Source organism: Cetorhinus maximus, chromosome 22 (assembly GCF_964194155.1).
Source record: "Cetorhinus maximus chromosome 22, sCetMax3.hap1.1, whole genome shotgun sequence".
In the NCBI taxonomy this organism is placed as follows: Eukaryota; Metazoa; Chordata; class Chondrichthyes; order Lamniformes; family Cetorhinidae; genus Cetorhinus; species Cetorhinus maximus.
The window spans coordinates 6,642,939-6,660,015 of NC_135900.1; the positions used below are offsets into that span (position 1 = coordinate 6,642,939).

The 17,077-nt window shown below is 47.1% G+C and overlaps 1 protein-coding gene across 1 annotated transcript in view; it reads left to right on the forward strand.

Annotated features, from left to right (window-relative positions):
* The window catches only part of rfx4 (regulatory factor X, 4), a 125,396-nt gene that overhangs the window by 51,458 nt on the left and 56,861 nt on the right, over positions 1–17,077 (forward strand). The window contains exons 8-12 of the mRNA XM_078567701.1: positions 69–232; positions 2,288–2,388; positions 8,325–8,383; positions 13,039–13,183; positions 14,991–15,085. Of these exons, the coding sequence (XP_078423827.1) occupies positions 69–232; positions 2,288–2,388; positions 8,325–8,383; positions 13,039–13,183; positions 14,991–15,085 (564 nt within the window). The remainder of the gene's footprint in view (positions 1–68; positions 233–2,287; positions 2,389–8,324; positions 8,384–13,038; positions 13,184–14,990; positions 15,086–17,077) is intronic.

Sequence of the window (17,077 nt, forward strand, 5' to 3'; positions counted from 1 at the left end):
TGTTTGGTAACTCAGGGCTAAAACTGCAATTACAAGCTGCTTTCTTTTCCTTCCACCTTGTGAACTAGGTTCAAAGTTTCCTTCTACACTTTTGGCAAGGAATGCCACCCCACATGCTCCCAGTCCTGGGCTCCTCCACTGTTGTGAACATCGTAGGTGTTTGTGACTCCATATTGTACAAGGCAATCTCCGGGGTTTTGATGCCCACTGTTCTACAGGCGTTACCAGACAGGTTGGTCAAACCATCGTCCATATCTACAACCTCCTCAGTCCCAGATTCCAAGCAAGGGAAAGTCTAACCCCAGCTAAGATCTACAAGGGGAAGCAGATCAGACGCCCATTGCGCACTCCAGCGATCAGGCATTTTTTTTCTGTCTTGCACCCACCCCTTATGCATCCACGCCCTTATTAGCTTCCATTGAAGTCAATGGACAGGAAAATCAGGACCAGTCTCTAATGGGTGATCAATCCACTGCCACCAGTTTTACACTCCTGCAAATATTTTCTTACACCCCATAGTTTATTACCAGACTTGGGAACAATTGTGGGTAAAATCCAACAGGACTCTGGTTATCCTGTGATGTTTCTATCTTTGTTGCTTTCCTAAACCCTGATTGGGCAGGATTGTGTATACACTTTAGTGATTTTATATTAGAAATCCATTCTCCATACACTTACACTGCTGACTGGTGAGTCCATTCCTTCCAACAGGTAGCAATGGTCCCATTGAGTATTAGAAGGAGTAGCAATTTCTGAAACTGTTGAATCTAAACCAGTGAATGTTATATCTCAAGATTAGTTTCTGGTAGTGTTTCATGTCCAAATCGATCTGGGAACAATTAATTACTATATAAATTCCATTGAGTAATACTATTGTCTCTAGTGCACTCTGGATGTCACGCTGTGCTACAGATGCAAATTAAGCTGCTTAATATTAATTTAATGTTTGAATTTATGACCCCTGCTCTTCAAAATAATTCCATAGGAACTTTTGCATTCACCCAAGAGGTCAGATGGGACCTCAGTTTAATGTCTCATTGGAAAGGTGGCATCTCCAACAGTGCAGCACTCCCTCAGTACTACTCCCCCGAAAGTGCAGTGCTCTCTTAATGCTGCCACTCCAACAGTGCAATGCTGTCTCAGTGCTGCCCTTCTGACAGTGTAGCGCTCCCTCAGTGCTGCCCTCCGACAATGCAGTGCTCCTTCAGTACTGTCGCTCTGACAGTGCACTGCTCCCTCAGTGCTGACTCTCCGACAGTGCAGTGCTCCCTCAGTGCTGCCCTTTGACAGTGCAGCACACCCTCAGTACTGACCCTCTGACAGTGCAGTGCTCCCTCAGTGCTGCCCTTTGACAGTGCAGCATACCCTCAGTACTGTCGCTCCAACAGTGCACCTCTCGCTCAGTACTGACTCTCTGACAGTGCAGTGCTCCCTCAGTGCTGACTCTCTGACAGTGCAGTGTTCCCTCAGTGCTACCCTTTGACAGTGCAGCACACCCTCAGTACTGACCCTCTGACAGTGCAGTGCTCCCTCGGTACTGACTCTTCGACAATGCAGTACTCCTTCAGTGCTGCCCTTTGACAGTGCAGCATACCCTCAGTACTGACTCTCCGACAATGCAGTGCTCCTTCAGTACTGCACTGGGAGTGTCAACTTGGATTTTATGTTCAGGCTTCTGGGAGTGGAACTTGAACCCAACATGTTCTGACTCCCGGGCATTGAGACAGAGCTGACACTCCCTAAGTCAAGAGGACGGTCAGGTCAGCTGCTCAATAATTTATGATGCTCTTCCATCAACCAGCATCTGATTCCCCCCTTCCCACATGAAAACACCTCACTACCACTAAAGCAATGCGCTTGCAGCACGACTGAGGTTAGGAACTTGCCACGTGAGAAATCACAAATGAAAATCTGCCCTTTTCCACTGCATAATCTGATGTGTCGATGGAGTGAAGAGGACAGAAAATGCTGGAAACACCCTGCGGGTCAATCAGCATCTGTAAAGAGAAGGGGTGGGTTAACAACCCACCGAATGCCTTAATTCCCAATATTGATGGTGGATGGCAGTGACTAGGACACCACTTACAGGAGGCCAGGTCAATGACTGACCTTCTTCCTCTTTTTGCAAAGAGAAGATTACTGTGCATCTGTAGCAACGTGTGACGTCTAGAGTGTAGTGCATTAGTAATGTTCCAGTATGTAAAGGCGCTATATAAATGCAAGTTGTTTTTGTGAGGAATTATCCTTTAGGACTTGACTCATTCATTCCCTTCGTCTCTCATTTCAGTTTGACACAGGTGATTCGCAAATTTGCTAAACAGTTGGACGAGTGGCTAAAAGTTGCACTTCATGAACTTCCTGAAAATTTAAGAAATATCAAATTTGAATGTAAGTTATAGATCAGTGTAAATATCGTCTGGGAGATGCAATGGCACGGCTGTGGAATAAACGCCCGCGTGATTACCTGTGGAACTTTGTTACTGTGGAACTTGACTGAAATGAACACGATTGCCCTGTGATTTCATATGATATTGAATGGCAGGAGGTAGATAAGATACATACGTTCAGAAGTATATATGCGCTCTTGCACTTTGAACTATTGGTCTCATTTTCTGGGAACAAACAAAAGGTCCTTAACCTAAAGATTAGCAAAAGAATCCCCCCCACCCCACCGCCAAAAAAGGAACCATCCATCGCCCTTCATTGTCCCGTCTCTGATACACATACACAATTAGTAGACTTGAGTTATGCTGCTGGTTATATGTTGCTCTCTGATTATTGAAAAAAGAGCTATGTAGTTGTTAGCTATGGTTCGGTGGGCAGCACTCTTGCCTCTGTCCCACCAGACTCTGGGTTCGAGTCTCACTCCATGACTTGAGCATAAAAGTCACAGCTGAAATTGCGGTGCTGAGGGAGAGATACATTTTTTTTTTGGATTAGACATTAAACCAAGACCCCATCTGCCCCATTAGATGAACGTAAAAGATCCCAGCGTGCTATTTGAAGATGAGCAGGAGGGTTGTCCCTGATGTCCTGTTCAATATTTATCCCAAAGACAAACATTGCTGTTTGTGGGATCTTGCTGTGTGCACACTGGCTGCTGCGCTTCCTGCATTATGACAGAGACTACACTTCAGAAGTAATTCATTGGTTAAGAAGCGTTTGAGACGCCTGGTGATTATGAAAGATGCTATATAATTGCATATCTTTCTTTTCTTTTGTAAGCACCATGGACAGAGCCCCCTTTACCAGCTGGTACGATTTTAATCCGGGGGAGAATAGGTCCGATGTGAGGCTGCTGCTAGTAAAAACATTACCAATTGCCACTCCTCCATTTTCCAGATGAGTGGACTGCACTTGTCACTCTTACCAATCCAATTGTCACCACCGAGGAGGTTGTGCAGCCTGCAGCAGACCTAGCACTGGTTGTGCACAGCCCTGCAGCATCCCACCAGAGAGGTCCAAACAGCAGAAGCACTGTTTCAGCACACCAATGTCTGGCTCCATCACATTTTGCATGGCAGCATGACTTTCATTGTATTAATGCTGCCCGTGTGCGTGTTACCTACCTGAATCATCAGCTATGTGGCGATGAAGACCCAGTTACCAGGGCTCTGAGCCCCCGTGCTCTGCAAGATGGTGCAGTCAATGTGGTTGCACCACTTAGTTTAATCAATGTGTAACGTCAAGTAACTCCAGCTGGGGGAGTTTTTGACTGAGGATCTCTCCACTATGTTCTGTCAGCATGAGTGTGAGATATCTGCATTCAAAGGACGCCAGAAAAGACATGTTATACTAGCCCACAAAGCTATACAATCCACACAGGAAGCAGCATCAAAAGCTCCTGATATCGACAATATAGAGGAATGTTTACCATCTGCAAACCTCCGTTATAAACACCTAACATGCACATTACATTCCGCCAGGAACTGTTTTATACAGAATTACGCTACAAATAAGTCCGTCACGAATAAATCCAGTGAGAGTTCAGGAGAAGCTCCTTTACTGAGAAAATGGTGAGAACATGGAACTCCCTACTACAGTGAGTGTTTGAGGTGAATAGTGTAGAGACATTTAAGGGGCATCCAGATACACGCATGAGGAGCTCTTGTGGCACAGTGGGGTAGTGTCCCTGCCTCTGAGCTCAAAGCCCTGGGTTCAAAGTTCCACTTCAGGACTTGATGGTCAAGGAAGGTACATTCATGACATGGCCAAACAGGTTGAGTATTGACCTGCAAATCCTTCCAACACACAGCAATGGCTGACAGTAAGAGTGGGATTGATTCCTGTTCAACCATGTGGTGGGAAATTGCATTGGTGCCACTACCACCACTATCCATAGCTCCGGACAGCAACATGCACATTGCCACAGCAACTCAGACTTCCAGAGTAAACTGTAACACACCAAATAAACACATGTGGGAGAAAGGATTAGGAAAGATATGCTGATGAGATGGGAGGAGCATAAAGTCTGTCACATACCATTTGAGCTGAATGGTCTGTTTCTGTGCCTGTGCAATAGATTCTATGTAACATAATGTTTTGTTTGTAACTACAGTTCTAGCTTGATAAACACACAGCCAATTTGTCAACAAAGTCAGTAGTAGAGCGGAGACATTAGTCCAGTGGTTGCGATCTCTGGACGGCCGTACCCCAGCGCTAACTATGGATGGTTCCAGCTCACTCACTAGAATAGTTACCCAGAAAAAAGTAGAAGGATTTAAACCAGTTGTAACTCCTCAGTAACTGAACCCCAGACTCCCCACCAGATCCTCCAACTAACCGCCCCCGACCACCTGCCTGACCACCTAAATGCCCCTTGACCACCCAACTACCCTCCCAACTATGCAACTACACCTGATCGCACGACTACACCCCCGACCCATCTTACCTCCTCACCCACTTACCTGCCACCCCACCCCCTCACCCACCCACCTGCCACCCCACGCCCTCACCCACCCACCTGCCACCCTACCCCCTCACCCATCCACCTGCCACCCCACCCCCTCACCCACCCACCTGCCACCCTACCCCCTCAACCACGCACCTGACACCCTACCCCCTCACCCATCCACCTGCCACCCCACCCCTTCACCCACCCACCTGCCACCCCACCCCCTCACCCACCCACCTGCCATCCCACCCCTCACTCACCCACTTGCCACCCTACCCCCTCACCCACTCACCTGCCATCCTATCCCCTCACCCACCCACCTGCTACCCTACCCCCTCACCCACCCACCTGCCAACCTACCCCTCACCCACCCACCTGCTACCCTACTCCCTCACCCACCCACCTACCACCCTACCCCCTCACCCACCCACCTGCCACCCTACCCCCTCACCCACCCACCTGCTACCCTACTCCCTCACCCACCCACCTACCACACTACCCCCTCACCCACCCACCTGCCACCCTACCCCCTCACCCATCCACCTGCCACCCTACCCCCTCACCCACCCACCTGCCACCCTACCCCCTCACTCACCCACCTGCCACCCCACCCCCTCACCCATCCACCTGCCACCTACCCCCTCACCCATCCACCTGCCACCCCACCCCCTCACTCACCCACCTGCCACTCCACCCCCTGACTCACCCACCTGCCACCCCACCCCCTCATCCACCCACCTGCCACCTACCCCCTCACCCATCCACCTGCCACCCCACCCCCTCACTCACCCACCTGCCATCCCACCCCCTCACTCACCCACCTGCCACCCCACCCCCTCACTCACCCACCTGCCACCCTACCCCCTCACTCACCCACCTGCCACCCTACCCCCTCACCCACTTAACTGCCACCCTACCCCCTCACTCACCCACCTGCCACCCCACCCCCTCACTCACTTGAAGCCTGATTTACCTGGTGAAAGTGAGAGGGTTTTTGAAACAGGAGGCTGCTGGGGCAGTGCCGTCTGTTAAAGGTAAAGCTGTGCAGGGCCTTCACCGAGGCAAAAGAGGTTAGAAATACTGAAAGGTAATTGGAGGAAAGAGGTCGAGATTTTAATTCACTCACAACCCATTCACTTAGGCAGAGTTAAAATCGAACCCATAATGTGGGAAAATAATTTTATATCATCAGGCAAAAATATACTACCCCGATTGAACTAAGTGGGGAAGTACGAATGGAATTGTGAAGGAACCGCTCACCTCTTAGAGACTTGTCTGATTCTCCACCCATTAAAATCAATAGAATAAAAATTCGATGGGTTCAATAATGGGCAGATGATCAATCGGCCACATCATATGTCAGGAGATGAAGTCGAAAATTACCCACAATGATTCCGGTCATAACTATCGCTCTGTAGGTTCACATGCAGTGAAATAAAGCAGATTAATGACTTGTAGTAGTAAGCCACATCTGAACAAGTGTTAACTCAGATCACCTTTGGTGAAATTAAAGAGAGGCCTACCTGGAAGGAGTCATAATGAGCTGTTATTCTTACACCCCTCTCCCCGGTTTACATCATGGGCTTTGTAGCAGTGATGCTATCTCAGGGTGACATCCAGAGGTTGATTGGTCACTTTATTTTGCTTTATTTTGCTGAGCATTGAGAAGCTTAAAACGAAGGAGATATTTTGTGATGCCCCAGCAATTCTAGACTGTTTAAGAAAGGATATACTTGCATTGGAAGCGTGTTGGGGGTAGTATATTAGCATGGATAGAGGATTGGCTAACTAATAGAAGACAAAGAGTTGGGATACCGGGGTGGGGGGGGCATTTTCAGAATGGCAACCTGTAACTAGTGGAGTGCCACAGGGATCAGTGCTGGGGCCACGATTATTTACAATATATATTAATGACTTAGATGAGGGAAGTGAATGTACTATTGTCAAGTTTGTGGATGACACAAAAATAGGTGGGAAGGCAAGCGGTGAGGATGACACAGAGTCTACAGAGGGATATAGACAGGTTAAGTGAATGGGCAAAAAGGTGGCAGATGGAATATAATGTGGGAAAATGTGAGGTTATGCACTTTGACAGGAAGAATAGAGGAGCTGAATATTATTTAAATGGAGAAAGACTGCAGAAGGCTGCAGCACAGAGGGATTTGGGAGTCCTTGTGCATGAATCCCAAAAAGCTAACATACAAGTTCAGCAGGTAATAGGGAAGGCAAATGGAATGTAGGCCTTTATTTCAAAGGGAATGGAGTATAAAAATAGTGAAGTCTTGCTAAAAATATTCAAGGCACTAGTTAGACCACACCTAGAATACTGTGAACAGTTTTGGTCCCCTTATCTAAGGAAAGATATATTGACAATGGAGGCAGTCCAGAGAGGGTTCACTAGGTTGGTTCTGGGTATGGGGGGATTTTCTTATGAGGAGAGGTTGAATAGGTTGGGCCTGTACTCATTGGGGTTTAGAAGAATGAGAGGTGACCTAATTCAAACATATAAGATTCTTAGGGGGGTTTGACAGGGTAGATGCTGAGACGCTTTTTCCCCTTGTGGGAGAGTCTAGGACCAGAAGGCATAATCTCAAAGTAAGGGGTCACCCATTTAAAACGGAGATGAGGAGGAATTTCTTCACTCAGGGGGCAGTGAATCTGTGGAATTCTTTACCATAGAGGGCTGTAGAGGCTGGGTCGTTAAGTATATTCAAGGCTGGGATAGACAGATTTTTAATCAGTAAGGGAATCAAGGGTTCTGGGGAAGAGGCAGGAAAATGGAATTGAGGATTATCAGATCAGCCATGATCTCATTGAATGGCGGAGAAGACTCGATGGGCCGAATGGCCTACTTCTGCTCCTACGCCTTATGGTCTTTTGAGGGGGTTGCCCTATGATGAGAGGCTCAGTAAACTGGACCTATACTCTCTGGCATTTCGAAAAATCAGGGGTGATCTCATTGAAATATACAAAGTTCTGAAGGGGCTTGATAGGGTGGGCACTGAAAGATTGTTTCTGCCAGTTGGAGAGGCTAAAACATGGGGCACAGTTTCAAGATAAGGGGCTGATCATTTAGGACTGAGGTGAGGGGAAATTATTTCACTCAAATGGTTGTAAATCTTTGGAATTCTCAACCCCAAAGGGTTGTGGATGCTCCATTGTTGAATATATTTAAGACGGGGATAGACAGATTTGTGATCTCTCAGGGAATTAAGAGATGTGGGGAGAGGGTGGGAAGATGGAGTTGAAGTCCAAGATCAGCCATGATCATATTGAATGACAGAGTAGGCTCGATGGGCTGAATGGTCAACTCCTGCTCTTATTTCCTGTGGTCTTGACTGGAGAGAGTGACAAGTGGTTTGGTCTACTGGAATTTTACACATCTACCAGTTATTTGTTTATCCAAAGTGTCTTTGTGTTTCCCTTTCAGTGGCAAGAAGATTTTCACAGGTTCTCAGACGCCAGACCTCATTAAATCACCTCTGTCAGGTAAATTATTTAGTTGAAACATGAACCCGCCCTTGTCCTTCACTGTGATTGGCTGGCCTGCTGTTTATTTCCAGCATTTTCTGGGGTTTTTTTCAGGTTTTATTGTTAGTAAGAAATTGAGACATTTTCAAATTAATGGTTTTATTGCAGTATTTGTGGGCATTTAGGCTAAGTGACATTTAACTCGTCCTTTCACTCATCCACTCCACTAAAACCCATGTCCTTGAGAAGCCTTCACTGTGACCACACCCCCAAAAGCATCAGATTATAAATCCTAATTTTCATCTACAAGTTACAAGATATTTATTATTTATTTATTTTCTGGATGTGGGTATCACTGGCAAGGCTGGCATTATTGCTCACCCCCATTTGCCCTTGAGAACATGCCCTTGCAATACCACTTAGGAAGACAATTCAGGTTCAACCACATTGGTGTAGGCTTGGAGACTAGCATAAATCCAGACTGGCCAGGATGGCCATGTTTCCTTCCCTAAAGGACATTGGTGAACCAGTTGGGTTTTTATGATAATCCAATAGTTTCATGGTCACTCTAATGTAATCCGACAGTTCCATGGTCACTCTAACGTAATCCGACAGTTTCACGGTCACTCTAACTGACACCAGTTTTCTATTTCCAGTTCTTTTAAAACTCAATGCAAGCTCATGATGGGTCTTCAACCCAGATCTCTGGATTATTGGTCCCCGGCCTCTACGTTACTATTCCAGCAGCACAACCACCACATTACCCTCCATTTCCGTTTCCCATCCTACATCTGCAACATGCTGCAGCTGTAAGTACCACTGCGCACCCTCCACTTTCCCCACTCTGGCCCCTTCGCATCCACCCCTTTCTTTGATCCATGTTTGTTTGCACAGTTTTCAGCCATCTTGGCCCCAGGCTTTAGAATGTTCTCCCCGATCCCCTCCACCTTCACTAACTTCCTCACCTCCTTACAATCTTCCGCTTTAGTCACATAATCCTCACGCAGAATTGCATAGAACATACAGCATAGAAACAGGCCATTCAGCCCAACTCATCCATGCTGGCCTCTATGCTCCTCCCACCTTGTTTCATCTCACCCTATCAACATATCCTTCTATTCTTTTGTCCCTCTTGTGTTTATTCAGCTTCCCCTTAAATTTATCTCTGCTATTCACCCCAACAACTCTGGCGAAAGTGCAGGGGCGGGTGCGGGCAGGTGTGTCTCCCATTGGCGCCCCCGATTGGGGGTGCGCTGCCATTTTATGCGGGTGGGCCAATTAAGGCCTGCCCAGCGTGACATCTGCCAGGAAGTGCTATGTGCTCCCTGTGCGGGCGGGAGGGGGATTCCCTCAGCCGAGAGTGCACTCTTTCATGCATGCGCACGGAAGAGCGGACTCATCGCCCTGAGGCTAAGTGCAGCCTCAGGGAGATCGGCTCCAAATTTAAAAATGTTACAGAGACAAATGCAAAATTTCCCTGACACTGTCACATGAGTTGGGACATGTCCATCGCTTTCAGTAAAACCTTTATTAAATGTTTTAAAACCCTCATGAAACCTCATCCCGCCCGTGGATGAGGTTTCGTGCTTTTTCTGAAGCCCGCCAGGGCTCCTGGCCTGCCCGCCAACCTTAAGGTTGGACAGGCAGGTCCATTAATTATGTTAAGTACTTTGTCAATGGCCTCAATTGGCCGTTGACAGGTCGGCGGGTGCACAGCTGATTCGGCTGCGCCCCCGCCGACCTGAAAATGGAAATGACGCAGGGTGGTGTCAGGAGTTCCACCCGACATCATCCCGCATCATTTTACACATCGGTGAGTGAGCCCTGCCCCCTGCTCACTAACCTAAAGATCCTGCCCCAGCCGGTAGCAAGCCCTATATTCTCACCATTCTCTGGATCAAGTCTCTCCTGAATTCCTTGATGAATTTATTAGCCAACAGCTTATATTTATGGCCTCTAGTTCTGGATTCCCCAACAGTTGGAAACATCTTCTCCACATCTACCCTGTCAAACTCTTTCATAACTTTAAAGGACTCTGGTGGGCCACCTCTTCGAACCATAGAACCATAGAACAATACAGCACAGAAAACAGGCCATTTGGCCCTTCTAGTCTGTGCCGCAATATTATTCCGCTAGTTCCATTGACCTGCACCTAGTCCATAACCCTCCAGACCTCTCCCATCCATGTATCTATCCAATTTATTCTTAAAACTTAAGAGTGAGCCCGCATTTACCACGTCAGATGGTAGCTCGTTCCACACTCTCACCACTCTCTGAGTGAAGAAGTTCCCCCTAATGTTCCCCCAAACCTTTCCCCTTTTACCCTTTTCTTTAAAGACTTTAGTCTTTTCTCAGAGGAAAGAGTGTCTGCCTGTTTAATCAGTTCTCCCACCACTGTTCATTGTCTGATTTTGGGCCCTGTGAATCACTTTTGATTCTCTATAATGTTTAAAAATACTCTGAAGAGGCAGGTTGGATATTAAGGAGGGTGGTATCCCACCTTGAGATTTGTATTTGTTCTGGAAATCATGAAAAATGTAACATTCTTGAGAATTTAAGAAAGCCACATGATCAAAACGTGAAAATGAGAACACTGGAAAGAATAAAGTAATGGGGGACATTGGTGGCAATTAAGAGAGTAAATAGAGTTATAGAACAGGAGTCTAAAGTGATGGTAAAATATAAAGTGAGAGACAAATGCACCAATCACTAAAAGTTGTGCTACATGTTAGCAAGGCCATAAACAAAAACAAAACACACTAGGCTTTATTTCTAGAGGGCTACAACTGAAAGGTAGGGAAGCTAGTGATGCCAGGAATGCAAGGAAAGGAAGGACAGGCTGCATCTCTTTTCTCTTAAGAAAGAAGGCCCAAGGGGTGACCCAATAGAGGTCTTTAAAATTCTGAAAGGTTTTGATCGCGTGGATACAGGGAGAATGCTTCCTCTTGTGGGGAAGAGCATAACTAGAGGCCATTAATGTAAGATAGTCACCAATAAATCCGCTCGTAAAAGGATCAAGAATGAGAGGGCACAAACTTAAAGTGACTTGCAAAAGATGCATATGTGATGTGAGAAAAAGCTTTTACACACAATGAGTGGTTCGGGTCTGGAATGCACTGCCTGGAAGTGTGGTGGAGGCAGGTTCAACTGAGGCATTTGAGAGGGCATTAGATGATTATTTGAATAGAAACAATGTGCAGGGGTACGGGGAAAAGGCAGGGCAATGGCACTAGGTGCAGGCACGATGGGCTGAATGGCCTCCTTCTGTGCCATTAAAATTCTGTGAGGGAATTCAGAAGAAACTTCTTTACTCAGAGAGTGGTGAGAATGTGGAACTCGCTACCACAGGGAATGGTTGAAGCAAATAATATATACGCATTTAAGGGGAGGATAGACAAGCACATGAACGAGAAGGGAATATTAGGGTTACACTGATTAATTTAGATGAGGAAAGACAGAAGGAGGTGTGAGTGAAGTATACATGCTGGCACGGACTGGTTGGACCGAATAGCCTGTTTCTGTACTGGATGCCCTATGTAATCGTAGTGGTACATCTTTTTCAAAACCAGAGCTGCTTCTTAGTTTGATTCTGAATAGAATATTTTTGTTTTATAACATTCAGCATTTATTTTATTCATTCGCTGGAGTGAGGTGTCACTGGCATCCCCAGTTGCTTTGGGAAGGTGATGGTGTGTCCTCTTGAACCACTGGAATCCGTGTGGTGATGGTGCTTCAGTGGTGATGGTAGAGGATTTTGCAATGATGATGATAAACACCCAAGACAAAATGGTACATGAGCTGGATGTGATTGGTTGTTAGTGTAGCTATTAGCGCACTCAGGATTGTTCAGCAAGTGCTGCCCAATCGCGGAATCACAGTTGATGTTTTGATCAGCTTAACCTGTTGTTCAAGCTGCTACAATGCAGTGGCTATGTGAGCGTTATTTTCCACTAAAGCTGCCATCAATCCAACAAGACGTTCAGCCAACCATGAGAGTGAGCAACATCGTGTATGAATTTCAGTGCTGGTGTGATGCCAGGTATATAGGCCATACATCCCAGTGATTGGCTGATCAAATCAAACAGCGTGCTCCTTCAGTTGTTCGGAATAGGCAGTGTACAGACCATACTCAACCCGCTCGTGCTTGCAAAACCAAAAAACAAAACATCTACTGTTAGATGTGACTCTGTGATTGGGAAGCACTTGTTGGACAATGCTGTGTGCGCTAAAAGCTACACTGATAATCAATTTACATAATAAGTTGAGCTCATTACATGGCTCATTTCTGTTTGCCAGAAGCGACATGCATTCATACACAGGGACCCATACTCTGCAAACAAAAGGAATATGTACAAGCATTCTGCCTTTTTTTGCATTACCTGGGAGCTTGGGGAGCCTATAGTTCCCCATGACTTTCTCTGTGGCAATATCTCAGCCAATCAGAGTCAACTTGCCAGCCAATCAGCACCCTTTTCTCCTGTAGTTGTGATCATTTGAAAATTGGCATTCTTGTGTTTGTCCTGATGAGTGCAAGACGGAAAGCTTCGGCAACATGTATAAGTATATTTACTGTGTATATTAATCATATTTGCTTTGTACAAGTCTCCCTTTTGTATCACAGACTGAGAAATAACCATCACAGACTAATGAAACCTGCTATTTGACCCCTGTAGGCATCGCGGGCAGTGATCCACAGTGCGGATATAACTTTCCAAATGTTGGAAGACTGGCGGAATGTGGACCTGAACAGCATCACCAAACAGACCCTGTACACCATGGAGAATTCGCGAGAGGAGCACAGGAAACTCATTGTGAAATGTAAGAATGAAATAACCACAAGGTGGAAATTCACGGTTACCCTCCCCATTCACTGAGTGCTACATTGAACATTCTCTCTTAAATCTTTGTCATAAAAACTGAGCAGCATTAACTAGCAGCCCGTGTGTGTGAACATTTCTCCAAACAAACTGCAGTAACTGCCCCAAACTTCAAAGGTTTTCCATATGGTTTTCCCCATGCCTAGATTTCAGCATGCAAGCATTTAACTTGTTTGGATCTGGCACAGACATGATGGGCTGAATGGCCTCCTTTTGTGCTATATGATTCTATGGTGTTGCTTTGCCTATTATTTTACAGAGGTGTTAGCCAGGGAAGTAATTTTTCAAGTGTAGTTACTGTTGTAATGTAGGAAACGGAGCAGCCAATCAGCACAGAGCAAGATCCCACAGGCAGCAATGTGATAGGTGTTCAGCTAATCTGTTCCAGTGATATTGGTTGAGGGATAAATATTGGACGAGGATATGGAGAGAATTCCCCTGCTCTCCATCGAAATAGTGCCATGGGATCTGTTAAGCCCATCAGAGACGGCAGATGCCCATTTCAGGCCAGCCTGGGGCCAGGTGGTTGGGTTGTGTGTAGTAACCAAGTCTGGAATTGAAGACAGGTCCAGATGAATTTCTGCCCCTTGTGTCTGCAGCAAGACTGGATTTCGCTCTGCAGTGAAACAGGATCTCCCTCTTCAGTGAGACTGGATCCCCCTCTGCAGTGAAACAGGATCTCCCTCTGCAATGAAACAGGATCTCCCTCTGCAGTGAGACTGGATCCCCCTCTGCAGTGATTGGACCTCCCTCTGCAGTGAAACAGGATTTCTCTCTTCAGTGAGACTGGATCCCCCTCTGCAGTGAGACTGGATCCCCCTCTGCAGTGAAACAGGATCTCCCTCTGCAGTGAAACAGGATCTCCCTCTGCAGTGAAACAGGATCTCCCTCTGCAGTGATTGGACCTCCCTCTGCAGTGAAACAGGATTTCTCTCTTCAGTGAGACTGGATCCTCCTCTGCAGTGAGACTGGATCTCCCCCTGCAGTGAAACTGGAGCTCCCTCTGCAGTGAGACAGGATCTCCCTCAGCAGTGAGACTGAACTCTCTCTACAGTGAGACTGGACTTCCCTCTGCAGTGAGACAGGATCTCCCTCTGCAGTGAGACTGCATCTCGCTCTGCAGTGAGATTGGATCAACCTCTGCAGAGACTGGATCTCCACCTGCAGTGAAACCGAATCTTCCTCTGCAGTGAGACTGGATCTCCCTCTGGAATGAGACTGGATCTCCCTCTGGTGTGAGACTGGATCTCCCTCTGGAGTGAGATTGGATCAACCTATGCAATTACTGGATCTCCCTTTGCAGTGAGACTGAATCTCCACCTGCAGTGAGACTGGTTCAGCCTCTACATTGAGACTGGATCCCCCTCTGCAGTGGGACTGGATCCCCCTCACCAGTGAGACTGGATCAGCCTCCGCATTGAGACTGGATCCCCCTCTGCAGTGAGACTGGATCCCCCTCTGCAGTGAGAATGGATCAGCCTCCGCATTGAGACTGGATCCCTCTCTGCAGTGAGACTGGATCCCTCTCTGTGGTGAGACTGGATCCCCCTCTGCAGTGAGACTGGATCCCCCTTTGCAGTGAGACTGGATCCCCCTCTCAGTGAGACTGGATCCCCCTCTGCAGTGGGACTGGATCTATCTCTGCAGTGTGTTTGCTGTCTGACTATCTGTGTAATTGAAAGTGATCTTCCTGTGCCTTTGTCATCGCCGCGGCTCACTTGTCTATTCTGACCTTTTTGTCTAACTAGTGTATCAGGAATTTGATAATCTTCTCGAGGAGCAGTCGCCCACTGAGTCCTACATTGAATGGCTGGATTCCATGGTGGACAGATGCGTTGTCAAGGTTGGTAAGCAGAAGTTGACTTCTCGTCCTGAATGAAGAGCACGTGACCATGTTTAAGGCTGGGAATTAAAGGTTTTTGGTCTCTCAGGGGGGTCAAAGGAAACAGGGAGCAGGTGGTAAAGTGGAGTTGAGACAGAAGGTTAGCCACGATCACATTGAATGGCAGAACAGGCTTGAGGGACTGAATGGTCTACTGCTGCTCCTATCCCTTGTGCTCTTGCAAGTTGTGGTTGGTCCCCATATAAATGGGCCTTAGGAAGGATGTACTGCACACAGATGGGATCCTTGTGTGGGTGCATAGGTTATGCTAATCATTTTAAAATTAAGATTGCAAAAATTAACCTACATAATTCCAGATGTAAAACCTGCATTTATTGGCTGTCAATAAGTTTGCAGAAATAATTTAAAAGCAAAAAGTAAAATATCCATGTAGAACATTAAGAAGCACTTTGAAAACCTCCTGTGATGGCTCATTGCTGTAGTACAGACCCGGGAGCTTCTACCCACAGCTCCCCCACCCACCCTGAGCAGCGCTGTTGATTCTAGCTGTAGTTGCAGAATTGTTTGGTGTTTTGTTAAAAGGGGGAACACAGGCCGGGGACAGGATTTTACCCTTGGTGGAGGTGCTTGGCAGGGGGCGGTCAGGAAGCTGAACACCGCCCGCGATCGGCTCCTCACCGCGATTTTACGCGGGCGGGCGGAGCCAATTAAGGTTCACCCAGCTTGGAATGCGAGCAGCAGCGCTGAGTGCGGCCTGTGCGGGCGGAGGGAGGAGGGCGAGCGGGTCTGGTGTGAGCTTCACACACGCGTGTGAAAAAGTGCTTCAAGTCTCCAGGAGGCACGGAGCTGCTTCAGGGAGACGGAGCACCGTTCAAAAAAAACATAAAGGAAATTAAATTGTCATAAAATGACTCGGTCACATGAGCTAGGACATGTTTTAAATTCAAAAATAAAATTTTTATTTGATGTTTATTTGTTTTCGGAAACCTCATCCCGCCCGTGGATGAGGTTTCCTAAAAAAAATGTCAAGGCCACTTGGCCTTTTCGCCTGCCCCGCCTCCCGTAAGGTTGGACGGGTAGCGTCAATTTGAATTTAATTAGCTTCTTAACGGCCTTTTAATTGTCGGCGGGCGCGCAGCCAACCCCAGCGCGCGGCCGCCAAACGAAATATCGCGAGACTGCGTGATGATGTTGGGACACGTGCCCAAGGTCATCGCGCATCATTTTACACTCAGGTGTGTCAGGCACACGGCCACAGGCTGAGTGTAGAATTCTGCCCTGAGTCTTATCATTAGAGAAATGAAGGAGAAGGTAGAAGGGTTACCACTTAAAAAAGCCTGGGGCGATTGTGACTTAGCGATGATGTCACCCGAGGCTCAGGCTAACGCTCTTGGGGACATGGGTTCAAATCCCACCACTACAGCTGGTGGAATTTCAATTTAATTAATAAAATTTGGGATATAAAGCTAGCATCAGTGGCTGTGACCATGGAACCATTGTCGATTGTCGTAAAAACCCATCTGGTTCACTAATGCCCCCTGGGGAAGGAAACCTGCCATCCTTACCCGGTCTGGCCTACGTGTGACTCCAGACCCACAGCCATGTGGTTGACTCTTGACTGCCCCTCTGAAATGTCCGAGCAAGCCACTCAGTTCAAGGGCAATTAGGGATGGGCAATAAATGCTGGCCTTGCCAGTGCCGCCCACATCCTCTGAAAGAATGAAAAAAGGCGATGGGCTGAAAGGCCTCCGTCTGTGTCGTAAAGTTTTTTGATTCCCAAGAAAGGGAGAAACGTTGCTGTTTATGCATTGCCTTTTCACATCGGGTGTATTACAGTGAAGTTCGCTGACTGTTTCCAATCGAGGCAATTGCTGCAGCAAGCTTTCTGCAAACAGCGGTGAAAAGATAGGATTAGTTCATCCAAATGAAGGGCTTTGCCAGTTATAGGTCAGCACTGAAGAGAAGGAGGAGGAGGAAAGAAGCACTTTTGAT